At 35.0% G+C, this 18,796-nt stretch overlaps 2 protein-coding genes across 3 annotated transcripts in view; one reads left to right on the forward strand and one right to left on the reverse strand.

The window, feature by feature from the left end:
• Window positions 1–2,003: 2,003 nt before the first annotated feature.
• ralgps1 (Ral GEF with PH domain and SH3 binding motif 1) overlaps window positions 2,004–18,796 on the forward strand; it is a 78,688-nt gene continuing 61,895 nt past the window's right edge. The window contains exons 1-7 of one of the 2 annotated variants that reach the window (XM_026261671.1): window positions 2,004–2,417; window positions 2,966–3,012; window positions 7,740–7,824; window positions 10,779–10,912; window positions 12,698–12,802; window positions 13,855–13,905; window positions 18,074–18,157. In XM_026261671.1, the coding sequence (XP_026117456.1) occupies window positions 10,856–10,912; window positions 12,698–12,802; window positions 13,855–13,905; window positions 18,074–18,157 (297 nt within the window). In that variant the 5' untranslated portion in view covers window positions 2,004–2,417; window positions 2,966–3,012; window positions 7,740–7,824; window positions 10,779–10,855. The remainder of the gene's footprint in view (window positions 2,418–2,965; window positions 3,013–7,739; window positions 7,825–10,778; window positions 10,913–12,697; window positions 12,803–13,854; window positions 13,906–18,073; window positions 18,158–18,796) is intronic. The other variant, XM_026261672.1, reaches the window with a different exon arrangement.
• Window positions 5,536–6,513, reverse strand: LOC113096325 (uncharacterized). The gene has a single exon (XM_026261678.1). The coding sequence runs from the start codon at window positions 6,446–6,448 to the stop codon at window positions 5,726–5,728; it is 723 nt and encodes a 240-aa protein (XP_026117463.1). The 5' UTR covers window positions 6,449–6,513; the 3' UTR covers window positions 5,536–5,725.

The following is an 18,796-nucleotide window of genomic DNA, read 5'->3' on the forward strand; positions in this document are numbered from 1 at the left end:
TATGACTAGAGGACTTTTAGTTGGAAGCAACGATTTGAAGTTAAAAACATGCAGCTTTTCACTTCTGAAGACATTAATTGATGGACTAGATTGTGGATTAATGTTTTTATACTATCATTCTGACGGCACCCATTTACTGCAGAGGATCCATTGGAGAGCAATTAAGGTAATGCTAAAGTTCTCTAAATCTGTTCTGATGTAGAGACAAACTCATCTACATCTCGGGTGGCTTGAGGGCGAGTACGTTCATCAAATATTTCATTTTCTTTTCACCCAAACTCTGTCAGACTCTTGTTCTCTCATGTATTCGGGACATTGCAAAAAGAAAAGAAAAAGAAAAAAAGTAGAACTCAGGGTTTAATAGTATTCAGAAAATGCCATTTCGGATGTGCAATGATCTTTGTGTGTCCAAAACTTAAGATTGCACTTTTACTTCAGGAGGGGAAACGATTCCTCAGTCATTGGTTCCCAAAACTGTCTGCCTCATAGGTGTAGTAAAATGCACCTACATGTTTCTGTTTCTTGCTCTTCCTGAATGCACCACTGTGGAAAGCAGATCTTTAGCTCCTTTCAGATAAGTAGCACTTTGTCCAACTTTCTGTCATCCACTATATGTACAACCTCACAACCCAACTGTGAACCTCAGAACTTTACTGTTTTATACAACTATGAAGTACATGAAGCTAGCTGACACCGATGCTGTAACAAATAACTCACCATGTATGAATTTTATTTTATTAGCATGAAATATATAGTTATATTTATTCAGATGATATATTTTTCTCATAATCATTCTGTGATGCTTTTTATTTTCGTTCTTAAGGCTTGTATATTGCTTTTTTATGATACAAAGAAATGTCAATAGATTAAAAAAATGCATTTGTTTGTACAATAAAGATGCTGATTTAGCAAAATGTCTGGACATCTTTACCTCACTCATTCCTGGAAAATATGCATTGTGTGTATGTGTGTGCATTAATGTTGATGGCCACTAGATGGAGCACATATATAGCAAATGTATTATTGTTTATTAAAATGCATAATAATATGCAGAGATATTGCAACTACAGTTTCCACTTCATAAGCCATTGATAAGGACCCATGCATATTTATTTATTTATTGTACATTTAACATTATTAAAATAAAGACGCATTTTTCAAATTAATGATGATAATAATAATAGATTTTAAATGGCCCATCAGTCAAAATTCTATCATGATGGAATTGAAATGGGATTATATTTTATTGTCCCTGAAGGGAAATTGGTCTTTGAGTCTACTGAGAGTTAAACTGATCTAGATGATGCGTCAGATGGACTACCAGCTGGTGGGGCCAACATTGACATGGTAGACCTTGATCAAGCTGGTTAGAGCTGGCATACCACTTTAGACCAATAACAAACCATGCTACATGTCCAAACATGTGTCACTTTATTTTATATATTAGATGCATATCCTCTATGATGTTTTGCAGTAAAGCCAGTACCCCACTTTATCTGAATCTTAAGTAAATATATTTATATTTACAAAGGTTGTAGAATCACGAAAACAGAATGGGTGAGCTTATAACAAGAACATTATAGTTAATGAAAAAAAAAGCTAGTAAACGAGAAGAGAGAAAAGAGAAAATCTAATTTTATTTTAGCTGGTTTAGCTTACAGCACAAAAATAACTAAAATAACAGTATAAATTAATACAAACTATAGGCTAGTTATATTTAATATATATATATATATATATATATATATATATATATATATATATATATATATATATACAGAAAAATACAAATAAAATAGAATTCTAAATATTAATAAAAATATAAGGGCACACCCAATTATAAATTATAATATAGCTATAAATAAATTACATAAATAGGCGCAGTAAATAATACCACACCAAACGTCTTACGATTTGTATTTTAAACTCAAAAAAAAAAAAAAACTGCGTACACAAAACAAGGAGACATAATATGCGCGCGACAGTATTGACCTAATTAATGATTGGTCGTTCAATTATGGGGGCGGAATCTGGCGTCCACCCAGACGCCACGCTATTGGCCAAAGCTCCAGTCTATTAAACGTAATGGGCACAACACTTCCTGATGCCGATGCCCAGCTGTTGGCAAATGACCCGCGTCTCCAGCATCCGATAACATCGTCTCTACACACAAGACAGCCCTCGCTGTTTCTCAACATACCTGCTCAAAACACGCTGTTTGCGAACACGACGGCCATGCACGAAGTAGAATAACTAAAATAGGCTTAGATCACTCAGTGGATGAGAGTGAATCCTTTCAAATTGGATTTTTGGGGGTCCTTAAGGTCGTGTTGCAGTGCCGCAACGTAAGCTCTGCATTGACCGGCGCTTGCATCTCAACAGCGGGGACAAAGACAGTGGCATATTTTCATTGACAGGTGAGTCGAATCGTACGTGCAGTTGGCATCTGTATTTGTATAGAGCATCAAGCGAAAAATCAAAACAGCATCAGCAGGGATGGAGTTGCGTCACGGGGGGTCGTCTGCCTCTTTCCCAGCCGGGTACCTCACTGTCAATAAGATGCATGGCGCCATTACATCTAAAACTGCGTCTATATGCAGGATGCTTAATGTCATTGCATTATGCTCAAATGTTATGAGACCATTTTGCTGTAAAGATTCTTTTCTATTTGATGTCTTAAGCAAATTGTAGGATGGAATAATAGATTTTTAGGTGGTGGCTAATCAGTATTCAGAAATATGTTCTGCCAGTTGTGTCTACACAGTCATATTATTAAAACAGCCATTAGAAATACAAGATAGGGGTTAAATCTTTTTCAAAAGAGTGAGAATCTCAATAATACTATAACTGACAGGATGATGATGCCAAACAGCTTAAAGAAAAAACTCCCTGAAGCTGTTCTATATTGTGTTTCTGTTGATGTGTATATGCTTGACTTTGTAAAGCACCTGTGTTTATGTTACAGCAGTTGCACTTTCACACTGGCATTGCTGAAGGTACTGGGAGACCAAGGTACATATACATCTAGTTTATGTTGTGTGTAACATGAATGATTTATGAATAAATTGTGATGAGCGATTAGAATCAATATACTGTAGGCACTTATTCTTAATAGAATATATATAAACATTTATAATCAGTTAAAGTTACATTTGAAACTGAAATTTCTATCTTATTTATTATTATCTGACAATGCTTGATGCAAGCTGCTGGGAAGGACAATGATTTATATATATATACATCTTTGCTCTTTGCTCTTTTGCTCATTTCAAAACAAACACAGTCTTCTGTTTTTTTGTTTTTTTTTTTGTTTTTTTTTAAGGTTAAAAAAATATGTGTCATTACACATTCTACAGCAGTGGTTCTCATCATCGTTGACTCGAGGGCCTCCATTGTCCAACACAATATTCAAAGTTCCCCTTTATATGATATTTCCTCTGATAATGATCTTTTTTTTTCACAATTTGTCTCACAAATTAATTAAGACTATTTAATGTGACCACAGCAACAATACTAATCATCCTGTCTCATGGCTTTATTGTAGAGTGAAGAAGCACCAAAATGTCATGTTTTTGGTTTGCCAAATATTTTCCAGGGCAAACTTTGAAGAACCTATTTTGAAGGATGGCCACTTCAAATGTACATTTACAGAATCTTATAGAATTACATAAACACAATTCAGCAGTGTTGAATTTATTGGTTTACATGAAAATGTTCTCGTTTGTAAATTACCATTTTATTATTGAAAATGTACAGTTTGTTATGTAAATGGTTTCAATTTTACAATATATATATATATATATATATATATATATATATATATATATATATATATATATATTTTAATTTGTATTTATTTATTTATTGTTTCAGGTTATACAAACAGTTGTGAATAAAGTTTGTAAAGTTATATTGAGGTTCAAAGACACCGTTTGTCCTGTAGGTTTTTACACACCTTTGACAGTAAAATAAGTATGCTATAGTTTTATACAAGCTTGTATTATTAACATGAATAACTTCATTACGTTTAATGCTACTACTCAATAGTCAATGTACACTCAGTTATGAAACGGATTCATATATTGTTACAAACATTAATAATTGAAAATGCACTCAACAACTTAAGTTAACAACTGTTAAATGGAATGTTTAATGGCTTTACATGACATTAAAACTTCATGAAAGTAATGAGTAAGTCAAATTTACTTCTGCAGAGCTATTATATTTTTTCATGGCATTTAATTTATTTGGCATCTCTTATCTCTAATTTGGTTACTTTGACTTATTTAACAGCATTGACAATGTTATCTTCTTGTCAAATAGTGCAGTGACTGTGTAATGAAGTAGAAGCTCAGCTGTCAGATCAACGTTTAATGTAGTAGATGTCTTCTTTATTTTCCTCCACATTATGTTTCTCAGTTGCTGTGTAGTGCTCCTGTATTCAGTGTTTAGAGTCAATTGCAAACCTTCAAGTGTAGCCAAAGAAGCTGCTATATATTGTGTTGTTTTGTTGTGTGTTACGCCTCCAGTTAAATCTGCTTTCTGCTGCAAGTGCTGCTGATTTTTTTCAGGAGCAACCTGTGTTTTCTGTTTGTTTGACACCTTCGAGTTCCTGGAGCTCGACTGGTAGAGCTCAGTATGAGCAATGACGAGGTCATGGGTTCAATTCACATTTACCTCGAATGCACTGCAAGTCATTTTAGATGAAATAAATGTTGTATTGTTGAGATCCATACTTCAGTTACTGCAATACTGCAGGTTGTCTGGAGTCAGGGACAAGAAACGTTGGCAGTGTTGAACGTCAGACATCCAGTGTAGCAGATTGTTGCCTGCAGACTGCTCTGTCCTCATGTGTATAATATAAAAAATATGAACGCATGCAGCTCTTTCAGTTGCCATAGAAACTATAGCTGTCTCAGTAGAGGGTGCTTCAGCTGAATCTGTATCTTGGATGAAATGGGGTAAAATCACACACCTGTGAGTCTTTAGGCAACAAAATTGTTACGAGGAACAATTGTAGTTGTTTTAATATCTGAGATGGTTATTTCAGCAATTTGGGGTATTTTTAGTTTGGAAAAAAAATGTCTTTTTAGTAACGTAATACAGAATAATGCGGATGATAAAGTTGTAAACATTTTACAGTTAGGTTATAAGTTAACATTTGTTACTACAATAACAATGTAGACTTATAGCATTTATATTTTGGTTAATATTAATTCCTGCATACAATATAACAATACAATTTTAACAAAAAGTTTTATAAACAATAAAACAATTAACAGAAGTATATTATATTATATTATATTATATTATATTATATTATATTATATTATATTATATTATATTATATTGACCCTTTATCATAGCCTCTGATGAGTTTAGCATCATAAATCATAAAAGGTTACATTTGTAATACTATACATTTTGTTAAATGACCTTGACACTAAATTTCAGAACACTAAAATGGGTCCGTTACATTACATTGTACTTTATTATATTATGTTATATTGTAATGTAGAAAAATAAATATAGATAATATAGTACTAAAAATGTTCTGTCTTGAATCCTAATTATTGTAAAGGGTTAGCATAAAGATTGTAAAGTTATTATATATCAGTTTGAGAGGTTATTTTTGAAAGAGAGAGACTGTTATTTTTGGCACTTTCATTAAGATGTTTGTTGTGTCACAGCATGTGTGCTAACTGGCTTCAACAATCGTTTATAATCATCCATCTGAGCTTGCCTTTGGTTTTAGGCCTAGTTCTTTACACAGTCGATCCATCTTTTCCAGCTCACTGCTTATGCTCAGCACATCAGCATTCATCATCAAAAGTGCAGTTGCAGTTTCAGCGGGAATCCTGTAGTCTCTCTCCACCACCAGTGAGAAGCCACCAGGAAGAGAGTACTTGATTGTGCTCGTCCTGGTCCAGCTGTCATACATCTGGATCCGGGCCATGTTCAAGAAGTTCTTCATGGTCATGCTCTGCATTTCATTGTGGGTCAGAGGGAGTTGGAGACACTTTGAGAGATGCAGCATGATGGAGCATGGGTCACTTAGTTCTGTGTATGTCAGAGACGAATCTGAGGATGTTCTCTGAACCTGGCTTTTGGACATGACCTTCTCAGGAAACTCATTGCTTGGTGTTTCTCTAAAGGCAACACCTGTTTCTGATTTTTCTTCAAGTGTATTGAGTATTTTGCTTTGCTTTTCTTCCGAATGTCCAACCTCCAACTTTTTGGTGTTGTAGGATAGAGTGTGATTAAGCTCTTGTTCTTCTGCCAGGATCAGTCCCCATTGGCCGTTGTGCTGATTCAACCAGGTCTGTGTAGAAGCCAGTTGGAAGCTATCAGTATCGTAGTAGTACTCCACGTCTAAGGTTTCCCCCACACAGCGGGCGCCCATTTCCTTGAGGCGATGCTCTGTCTGCTCTCCCAGCTCGTACTCCATCTTCACTGGAACCCGCACGGTGTCTTCAAACACTTTGGGGCTTCCGTCTGCTCTCACTGTATCTAGAAACATCTGTTTAAATGCAGAATTTGTGTTTTAGTTTTACACGTTTGCTAGTGGCAGGCAGAATCTAGACATTTTTAATTGTATTTGTCAGACATGGCTTGCAGTATGGAGGTGTATGTGAAAGCCAGCAATCCAGTTAAATTACTTGGAAGGATCATTACAGAGAAATAAATGGAGCATATGAATTACACTTCTATGCTAAACTGATTTAACGCAGTATAGCGTTTGACCATAACTCGGAAAAAGAGACATTACGGGTTATTCTTTGCTCTGGTGGTTTTAGTCTTATTCTTGATTCTGATTGGTTAAACGTGACAATGAGTGGTGTACAACAATATATTTGCACATTGTCCATGGCAACTGACGGATTCTACTGGGAATGGGCTTTTTTGTTAGCAGAAGATTTAAGCTAATATGATATAACTGGAATAGTACCGTTTCAATATTCAATGGGTCAATATTTCAAGTTCAAGTAAGTAACTTGAATCTGAATAGTGATACAAGACCCCTTTATACTTCATGTCAGGATCCAGATCTCCCTGTCAGGGTTTATTTTAGGATAGAGACTGACTGATTTATATATTATGCCTATCTGAAGCAACATTTAAGCATACTGTATGTTAAAATTTCTGTGTTTATTGTGTCAAGCAAGTAATCTTACCTGCAGTGTGGTGTACATCCGAAAAACAATCCAAAATGTTTTGAAGGTTACAGTTTGGCTGACGTTTTCTTTTTAGCTGTGTTGTAGTTACAGTCTTTGTCTATGGTTACTATGGGATGATGCATTGGGAGAAGACCGCTCTAACATTTGAACTTGAATAGAAATTTTACCAACCCAAACTTTTTAACAGTAGTGTAGCTAATATATGTCTAATGTAGTGCAATTAGGCATTAATAAGCAAGCCATACAAATAGAGCTAAATAAACAAATGCAGTCCTGCATGTGGACAGCAAACATGAGTGCTATCAGTGTGGACCGAATTCTTCACACTTGGTTAAGCTAGTTAAATGCTGGTGCTCTCAGTTAAACAGGGAGTTTATCCATGCCTCCGGCTGGGGTATTTAACATTGAATCACTATAGTTCAACATTTTATCCAGGTTCGTTATTGTGTAATAATCATGAAGCATAAAACAACTCAATTAATCATAAAGTCAGAGATTATTGAGCTCATAATGATCATAATGTTTAAAAATATTTTCCTGTTATCTCCATTTCTCTTTCAGTATTACTAAAGAACCGCAGCTTGGGATGGCCTTCACCAACACTGCCATGCATTAGCCATGTGAAAGATCTGGAAAAACAGAATGGGTATGCACATTTATATGTATTGTATTCAAGTTTTTGATATTAGTTAGTTGTTGTACAAAATGAATGTTTGCTAATGGTGTCATATAATGAAATTTCATTTTGAAGTTTTATATACAATATGTAAGGGAAACAGGTCAATTTAGCTCAAAGGGAATCATTTAATAATTTAAAGGGAATTTGAACAGAATCACTGTTTCACGGCTGATCAATGAGACGCCCTGCGATTCACTGAACAAGCCATTTAACATCAAATCTGCGCTGGATACTAATATCCAAACTATAGTGAAAACACTATCAATTAGCACAGTAACAAGATCGACAGTTTAAGACATTAACTTGTAAGCACAAAACACAAGATACTTCTCTTTTCAATATGAATAAGGCTTTATTAGATAAATCTAAGACATATAAACTAATCTAACACATAAACGCACGCACTCACACATTCACACAAGTTGCAGGAAGATCGAAAGTTAGGAAAAGATGAGTTTAAGAGAATGGAAATGTGAAATACCAAGTTTACAGCAATACGTTAAATTGCATAGACATGAACAACCATCAATCACGTAATTAGCCCTTGCATTGAGTTCCTCAATGGGGTTAAAATTATATCAGATACACCAGCACAACAAATATCTGGGGATACGTTGCCTTCGTTTCCAGTGAAAGGGACTCCCGTTGAAAGGGGTATCCCGGTGTCGCTGATTGGCTGGAAGTTCAGTAGTGAAGTGACGTCTTGGGAAGCCCGTGGTTGTTGGGCGTTGGCTGAAAGTGCAGAGTCGTGTTCGCTGGTCGAAGTTGAACGGGCATCCGAGGTCAGGCGTCGGAGACTTGACGTTACAAAACTTAACTCAGAACACGAAACTCTCAAACGGAAAAGAAAAGAAATAAAGTTTGACGAGACTAGGTTGTGTTCCTTCTCATTGTGGCATAGAAGCAGCAGGCAGGCACGCTGGAACCGCGCTCAAAGAACAATGATGACTAAACCGCATGGATAGAAGCTACAAGCTAAAGCTAGGTAGCAAAGCTACAAGCTAAAAGCTAAGAGCAGGCATGACTAATAGCAGAGACTAAAAAGCAGGGGGGTATCATAAATCATATGTTTATCTTACCAAGCATGTGGTCTGAATGTTCCTGCTCTGGCAGGGTCTAATTTTGGACATGATTCCTATAACACGATTATGATATATTTTACAAATAAATGATTGTCAGGACAATATCAAGCAAGAAAATTCAATTATATCAATACTAGACATGACTATGTATCCTATAGTTATCAAAAGACATACACAATAAGTCATTATACATGACAGTCAAATGTGTGGGTTACACATAAATGAAGATGGAGTTAAGCAATGGAACGATTCATTTACAAGTCTTTTTGAGTTCATTCTGGTCCATATATATGTACAAAATAATTTTCTTTGCCATTCTCTGGCAAAGGACTTTTCTGTGAAGACAGAGGTTTAAAGCCCTTCCCCCTTAGGAATTTCAGTCTCGTTCTGCTAGGTGGGGGTGGGGGGGGGGGGTCAATGGGACTTGTGCAGTACTCTCATGGGTTTTCATGTGATGAACAACAAATTTGACAATCTCTTCTTCGAATTAAAATTGTAAATAATTGTTCTAGTGGTGTTCATGTTGAAAGCTGTTGTGTGAACAAGTTGGTTGGTCATCTTGCTTGGTTCATGTGGCACTAGAACTGATTTATGACTTCCTGAGGAATTCAGCTCTCGTGTTTCAATGCATACAGCTTTGATAGACTCTTTAATTTGTCTGGTTCGACTCATTTCTGTTACAAATATCAAATTATCAAACACTTAATTGAAACTGCTCTATGTAACACGGTAACTTTTTCCTCTCCTGTCTGCCTGTCATACACTTTCTCTCGATATCATATTGCTAAAACTGCTCTTTCATAACTTGCGCTGAATATGCTAAGCTCATCTCTTATATTTTGTTGTTGCTTTCCATAATTGTTTTCTGGTAATGAGCACATAGAGTGACAGTGTTGTTTTATTATCATTGAGATACTATTATAGTTTTTATTATTATTATTTTAAATGGTTTTATTTTTTTATATTCATTTTAAAGGTTTAGTAATTTTGTGTGTTTTGTCATTTTTTTTATTTATTTGTTTTTATTCTTTTTTTTCAATTTTAGTTTTATTTCATTTTTAGTTTTATTTATTGTATTACAACAAATAAAACATGAAATTGTGCTTTGGCAACTAGATAAAAATACAATTAGTTTAAATTTGGTTTTATTTCAGTTCATATTTACTTTATTTTAAGTAAAAATTATGTTTTTTAGAGTTTAGTTTTTTGTTTTAGTTAACAATGATATGGGGGGGGGTGGCGAGTCATACTTGGGAAACTGTATATATATATATATATATATATTTGTTCAGTAAGCAGTATTTGAAATTGTTGGGTGACCATTTACTATTAGACAGAAAACCTGGATCCTGAATTGCCATCAGCTGAGATCCACTGTTTCTGAATCTGTAGACATTTCTTCTGTTACTCGTTCACTTCAATTCTGCACTCTATTTGGCCAAACAGACTGGAATATCTCAGTGAACAGTACACAGGAGAACAGCTCTGCTGGGGCTTTTCATAATAATGCTATGATAAGAATGTGACTCATTTGAACAAGAAATGGCTGGCTGGCAGAATGTAGGGCAAATGCAGGAGTCATGTTGAGGGGAGAGATGCTGCATTTATGTTGAAGACCGCCCTCTAATGGCTATTTTGTGCATTGCACCTCAGAATAAGTAGATCCTAAATAAAGTAGCACAGTGTGTTGAATAATAATGGTGAAAATAAAAAATGCAGTATTTTATTTTAAGTCATAATTTCTATGTAATAGGCTTAATTAAACAAAATCTAGTTGCCATATACACCTATACCCAGTTTAGCGTGAAAAGGTTTAATGTGTGTGCTTGTGTGTTCCAGGGATGGCTGAGAGGTCGTGTGTGGTTGTGAGCAGCTGAGGTCGGCTGTGATCTGGGTTTTCTCTTCTGACTGAGAGCATGTACAGGAGGAATGGACTCCCTGCCAGCGTCAGCATCACCTCCCGCCACACACAGGTACTAAAACACATCCTGTTTGTTTACTAATGAGTTTAACTATGACAACATCTGTCTTGAAATGTCTGGCAGTTTATGACAGCCAATCTTCTACATAGCTGTGCCATAGATTTATCTCTTTTATTTTATTTCTGTCATTTGCCAGGATCAATATCAAATAGATTGGTACACAAGGATAATCGGTAAACTGCTAAAGCATTAGCACTGAATATTAAACTGTGCAGAATGGATTATAAATTGGAGATTTATAGCCTCAGTGGTGCATGTGATTGCTTGGACACTGATTGGGGTCGCTGTTGAGTCTGAGCTGAATGTTTTGTACAGCATCGAAGTTAGATCACATGATTTTGGCTGGCTGAGGGGAATCAGATTAGAGAAACAGCAGTGTGTTGGCCCGTCAGTGCTGATCTGGCAGATAGGGTTATGTCACTGACATACCATGTGAGCTTCAACGTTGTGTTTTCCAGCAGTTATAGGTTCAGTAGTTCCCTTCCAGAATGAAAATTCTGTCATCATTTACCCACCCACCACTTGTTCAAACATTTATGAGTTTCTTTCTTCTGTTGAACAAAAAAGAAGATATTTAGAAAAATGTTGGTATCCGAACAGTTGATGAGCACCATTGGATTCTATAGTGTATTTATTTATTTTTTTTAGTTTTTTTAGTTTTTAACTATAGAAGTCAATGTTAAAAATGGCAAAAAGTGAAATGCACTAGTAGTTCATATCATTACAGACCGAGAAAAATGATCTTAGATTGAAAAAGAAGAATGTTTCACAGCCTGCCTATGAGACCATCCACTTTCACATTCAAGAGTAAAGATAGAGTGTACTAAAGTTTGATTATTAATACACACCATTTAAAGGTTTGGGATTGGTAAGATTTTTTAAAGTTTTTTGAAAGAAGCATTTATTAGATCAAAAATACAGTGAAAACGGGTATATTTTGAAATATTACAATTTAAAATAACTGGTCCATTTTAATATCTTTAAATGTAGTCCATGTGTTGAAAAAGTTGAATTACTCCAGTCTTCAGTGTCACTTGATCCTTCAGAAATTGAAGTTTAAGAAACGTCTTATTATTATGATTGCTGTTGAATAAAAAGAACAGCATTTTTTTGAAATAGAAATCTTTAGTAACATAATAAAAGTATTTACTATCACTATTGATCAATATAATGCATTTTCTCTGAATAAAATAATGAATTTTTTATAATCTCATTTTACTGACTTCAAACTTTTGAACGGTAGTGCACACATTGAATAGTAATAACCTGAAATGAGGGCATGAAGGAATCTTCCAGCGGTTAAGGGTGCACACAAAGCAGATAAGACACTGAGAAGATAAGACTGAGATTTCACATCAGTACAGATATCACACTGGATAGAAAGCGGGAACTTCAAAGAGGATCTGCTAAGATGATTTCAAGAGGAGAAACCGTTCTTTTCATAGTGACTGTATCTTTCTTTCTTTCGCCTTTTTTATGTGGTGTATTTTTGTCTGGCTTTAATTACAATATGGGCTGGATTGGCGCATTGCCTGTTAATAAAGTGATGTGGTTGCATTCTGATCCACTTTTACCTCGTGTGCTGAGCAATCAAATGGAATGAAGTAATTCAAATGGACAATGGTAATTAAACTGATTAAATGTCCACAGGAAGAGTGCAGCTGGCCATGGCTTTTGTCCATATGGATTTAATAGATGTATGAAATATCATTCCTGATATAATGTCCAGCTCTCCTTTCTCTTTTCTGCTTAATTGTCTTCCTCCTGTGTCTGCAGGACAGCAGTAGTTCAGAGTCCCTGGATGGACGGAGTTTGGACTCTGCCAAGAGCTTTGACGCGGTGGTGTTTGACATGCTCAAAGTGACACCTGAGGAGTTTGCTGTAAGTTTCTACATGCATGACACTGCATTCGTTTTTGTTACTATGAAATATGTTGATGAAGGTGCAAATTGCTGCAGTTATGGAAATGGCCGCTAGTGGCACTAAAAGCTACAATTTTACTCCCATTGACAGATACCATAAATACAATAAAAAGAGGGCATGCTTTTCAGTTAATAGAATCCTAAACTTCAGTCTCACAGAAAGCTAATTTCTCTTCTGAGGTTGAATTTTGAATTTAAAATTAAGTTTAAAATCCAGATAGGATGTAGAAGTTGCATTACTTGATGTTAGGGCATTAATATTTATACTTTCTGTATTAAACCTCTTTTTTTTACCCATTTTTATATACATTTTAATGCATTTTAAGCAAGGGTTTGGGATGGAAACTGTAGTGATTTGAAGCTAGGGCAACATATTTATTTATTTATTTTTTAAACATATGCATCACTGTTAAGTAAAACGTTCTTAGAACTTGGCAGCACTTACTATGAGATCATTGCTCATGCTGATTCATGTCAACTCCGTCTCTGACTTCAAGTGCACAATGGCCTAGTTCTGAAATTTCATCTTTCCATCTCATAACTGTAATATGTGAGCTCAAGGGAAGCATTTAATTACCTATTCATTAGATATTGTTCTTTTTATAATTATAGAATCCCATTACGCTCTATTAAATTTGCATTAAGTAACTTTTTCCACTGTAAACATGTTTCAACCCCCAATAAATCAATAGTACTTTTGTAAAGTGTGTTTGAAGATGCACAAACAAAAATGTGCATGCAAAACAAAAATGAGCACCTTATTTAAATATGTTAATTTAATAGTTCACCCTTAAATTGTCATTATTTACTTTTTCCCATACAATGAAAGCAAATAGTGACCACAGATGACAACAGTCTTCATCTGCTTTCATTGTATGGAAAAGACCATCTTGAATATTCTGCTAAAAATCGTGTTCAATGCTAGAAAGAAGGTTTGGATGACCTGAGGTATTCAAAAGAATTTTTAAAGCTTGTAATACTGCATTTTAAGTTGTAGCTTTTATTTTGCAGAGTCAGATCACTTTGATGGATGCTCCTGTATTCAAAGCGATACAACCTGAGGTGAGACACTACATACACATCCTCTGTGTTTATCAAGCCACACAGAGCCCCACAGCTGTGAACTGATCTCTGCTCTCTGGTGCTACAGATTAGTGACGTGGCACTATAGCAGTGCTTTTAATCACACACACACACACACACACACAGAGAGAGACCACGGTAACCACAGCATCCAGCTCAACATTCTTCCATTGCTTTACCCAGAGCTTGTCCTTTACTTTAAATTACAGAGGCTTTGATACTTTCCCTAATTAACATTTTATGTGAAGACGACTATGGAAAGACACTCATAACAGATATGATAGATTTGGACCAAGATCAGTAAGAAGTGCACAGTTTTTCCACAGATAATGAAAACCGGCCTGCCAAGGCATTTTACAGTTTATTGCAGGTTTTCAGTGTGATCAGTTTTCATTGACGTTTACCTTTGGTCTTTTAACATGGTAGCTGTTATCCAGATCTTACAGAAGTGTTTAGTTTTCATAGGTTATCTTGCTATGACCAAAAGATGGTTGGTTGTCAAGTTCAAGGACAGAGAAAGCAGAGAGAAAATTACTATCCATCTAATGTGAACCAAATAATAAATATGGATAAAGGGATAAAAATGTAAACCATCCAGTTTACCTGGAATCTGATTTCATCACATGGTCAAAGACCCATTAATCAAATGAAAAGAACACATCTCACATTTGTCTCGTATTTTAGGGTTAATATGAGTCTGGAGAGAAAGCCATTTTATCATGAAGAAATATTAGCCAGGCTTCTTCCAGATCTTTCCAGACATTGATGCTGTAATGCTTGAGCAGAGAGTTGTTTGCCAGTCTGTTTGGCAGTTAGTCTGAACCAAGCTACTTTTCTTAATGCTTCATGATGAATGGAATCGTTTGCTTCCATTATTTGGTCTGAATCTCTGGCCTTTTTCAAAGAGATGAGCAAATCAATCTTAACAGTGATTCAGGATTGTTTGATCTTTTTCCAGAGTATGAGTGAGCATAAGTGAGATGAATGCCATTGACCTACATCTTTGCAGTCCTCAGTTAACACTGTATGACATCACCTCTGTGAGCTGTGTGCACTAAAGAGCCAGTGTGGATTTGAGTTCTCTTCATGTTGGAATCATTTCTCATTGACAGCCACAGATCTTCCAGAGTGGCTTATTGTTATTTTTAGTTTTTCCGCATGGCAGCATCAATAGTTAGCATTATGAGAGTTTCATCCGTTGCTGTTATGATTGATTCTGGTGAATCCAGCCAATGGTTTGGTGTGTTAACAATTTGGGTTTTAGTACTTTCCATCAATAAAGGACTGAATGGGATTGAAAGAAGGTGTTTAATCAAAATCAGGTCTATTTTATATATTTAATTTAAAACTTAATGGTCAGTAAGAATATTGTTTTCCAGCAGGGATGCATTATATTGATTGACGGTAAAAAATATTTAACAGTGTTATAAAGAAAATCCCATTTCAAATAAATGCTGTTGTTTTGAACTTTGTTATTAAAAGAATTTGTATCACAGTTTCTACAAACAATATTAAGCAGGACAATGGTTTTCAACACCAAATCAGCATGTTAGAATGATTTCTGAAGGATCACGTGACACTGAAGACTGCTGGAATTCATTCAGCTTTGGCATCACAGTTATAAATTAAGTTTAAAGTGCATTAAACTTGTCAAAATAGTCCAAAATAGTTATTTTGAATTACTATTTGAACCGAATTTTAAAATGAAGCCTTTTTGAGTGAAGAAAAATATTCTTGCAATAATATATATATATATATATATATATATATATATATATATATATATATATATATATATATATATATATATATATATATATATATATATATATATATATAAATACAAACACTAAAAATAAAAATAAAAAAAAACAATAGATAACAGGGTTACATGTACAGTAACATAGTTGTATTTTTATCCCAAATTAAGCTGTCACTCAGTAGGTACTAGCTAGTTTGTGCCACTGTGTGCTGGTTTGTAGTTATTGATCAACAAATAAATCTATTTATTTGATAATATTTTAAAAATGTTGGTTAGTTTAAAGTTTAAAGGTTGAGCTCGACTGGCTGGCCATGCTTCTTGGATGACACAATGTTTAAAAATGTTCCTTTTTTTATAATAATGAAAAATTATGCATTTACAGGGTTGAGAATTTAATAATGAACACTGTTTTTGCTTTTCTCCCTTTATCATCTAAAAAAAGCATCTAAATGAAAGGATATTTCCTTTAAACTGTAAAAAAGCAAGGCTGTTAAGCTCTTGTGTAGGTGTTTGATATTCTAAAACACTAGTCAAGGTCTGGATTGGGTGTAAGAAACAGTGACCAAATGTTTTATCTCTCTTTTTTTTTGTCTGTGTTCTGACTTGTGGAGTATGAGCTTGTTTTATGTCAAGATTAATCTTCTCCTCTCATTCCTTTAGTCATGTTTGCATCTCAGCATTTTATTGCACACATACAGTACATTTTTCAGTTGACTGATAAAAAGAAACATCTACCCTGATACAGTATACTTTCTCTGAAGAAGACTAGAGTGTGATGCACATTGAGTTAATTTGCTTACAGCAGTAAGTTTCCACTGGAAAAGAGCTCATTTTAAAAATGCCGAGTTTGACCGCCTCGTCCACTAATTTAGGACTCCTTCATTACACTCAGTCTTTCCAACCCTGACATATTTGACAACGAAAGTGGGCTTGTTGTTGTTGAGCTCTTTGCCTGTAAGTTTCATTGGCCTGTGGAATCACTACATTTTTGTGTTTGACCACATGTACATACATTCATTCATCAATATTTCAGCTGCATGCTTCTGGGATTTATTGCAGATTCTAAAAGGAGATGTTCGTGAAATTGACACGGGCAACTGGATTAATAGATTTCAGTATGTTGGTTCTAGAACAGCCGCTAAATTGTTAGTGCTTAATGTGGGCAGCCAGTGTCTCTTTGCATAAAGTGGTGTGCTGTACAGTTGTCTTTGGCTACAGACAATATAGAGTCAGAATAAATGATAAAGGGTGACAGTTTGTAGAAGACCTCTTACACTATAGATGTGCTTTGTCCCTGACTGTTCAATCCACAAAATGTGTGGTTTAAAGTGATGACTTAGCAAACAGACCTAAAGTATTTTGTACTGTACCCAGACTGAGCTGCTTATTCACATGGAAACTCTACTCCACTTAGTCCACGTGGAAACTGAAATGCCTTTGAAAGTTTCCATCTGCTGTTGGTCTGCACGATACTATAAAAGTGTTAGTGTTCGCTGTTCCGTGAACCTGAGGAGGCTTAGAACCATATAACGTCCCAATGCAACGCTGCTCTGTCGATGAGAGGAAAGCAGCAGATGTGTTGTTTTTCTTAGCTAAATTAAGTCAATACAAAGCTGGTATATTTATAGTAAGTCAATAAGAGATACAATATAGTCAAATATGTAGACATTTTTACTAATGCTAAGGCGGAAAATAGTGTGGTGCTTCAAGTGTTGTGGGTATTTTACCTTCGTATGCCTTCTTTTTAGCCAGACAGCATAGTTATGGTCAGTTTTTTTGACTTGAATGGTATAAAGCATGTGTAATGAAAGAGCAGTTTAATGAGATTTTATTAATATCAGAGTACACTACCTTTCAAAATATAAAGAAAGGGATACTATTTATTAGCAAGAATGAATGAAATCAATCAAAAGTGACAGTGAAATTGCAATTATTTATTTTCAAAATGAATGCTGTCTTTTGAAATGTTCTGTTCATCAAAGAATCCTTGATATTAAGATTGAAATGTTCCCTATGCAGCAAATCTCACAGAATATTAGAATGATTTCTGAAGGATCGTGTGACGCTGAGGACTGAAGTAATGGCTGCTGAAAATTCAGCTTTGCATCACAGCAATAAATGAGAAAATACAAAATATATATTCTTTTTTTAAAGGAAAGGGGAGGAAAAAAACAGGTGTTTTGTGTAATAAATCTATTTCTCAATATTCCTGTTTTACTGCACTTTTAGCAAATATATGGAGTTTTTTTTTTTTTTTTTTTACATGAAAGAATGACCCCCAAATTTTGAACAGTTGAACAGCAGGGAAAAAATGCACACATATATTGCACTTACTTACAGCAAAAAACACTGTTGCCAGGTTAAGTTAAATGTTTGGTTGTTTAGGAGCTGGCGAGCTGTGGATGGAACAAGAAGGAGAAGCATAGCCTTTCACCCAACGTTGTGGCCTTCACACGGAGATTTAACCAGGTAAGCAATACTGCACTAGTAGGTGTAGCCAAGAGTTACACTTAAGAGCATTTATTACAAGCTATAAGCTCCAGTGTTTATTCCATGTCTGCTAAACTTTTACTTGTAAAATGTTTCCTGATGTAAGAGTAATTTCAACAAGATCTCAGTTTGAAATACAGCTTCATAACAGGTATAGAGTGTCAGTTTTGTTCCCTCTCTCTTATTCACTAACCACCCCTTTACAGGGTTTAAAACTTAGGTCGAATAGCACCACCAAAAATAACTCCTATAATAGAGGTCAATGGATGTTATTATAATGAAAGAAGAACATTGACACTCTTTTATATATACGCAAATAAAAAGATAATGCACTGCTGAATTGACATGGGATGTGTTCAGATCAGATCGATTAGCTAGAAACCTCACTAAATAGCTGATAAAGTGGATTTTATGCAGCCTATTTTAGAGCCCACCATTAAGTCCATTAGGTGTTAACTTATAAAAGCTGAGATGGAGGACGCATCTCCTTTCAAACCGCATTAAATTTGCTCTTTTTACTGTATATTACAGTTTTTAGTGCAAAAGTATGCCTCAGATAGACAAAACATCATGATGGTCCAACAGCTGCATTAACTCCTTTAGATAAATAAATACACT

The sequence above is a fragment of the Carassius auratus genome, unplaced genomic scaffold, assembly GCF_003368295.1.
Source record: "Carassius auratus strain Wakin unplaced genomic scaffold, ASM336829v1 scaf_tig00215912, whole genome shotgun sequence".
Lineage (NCBI taxonomy): Eukaryota > Metazoa > Chordata > Actinopteri > Cypriniformes > Cyprinidae > Carassius > Carassius auratus.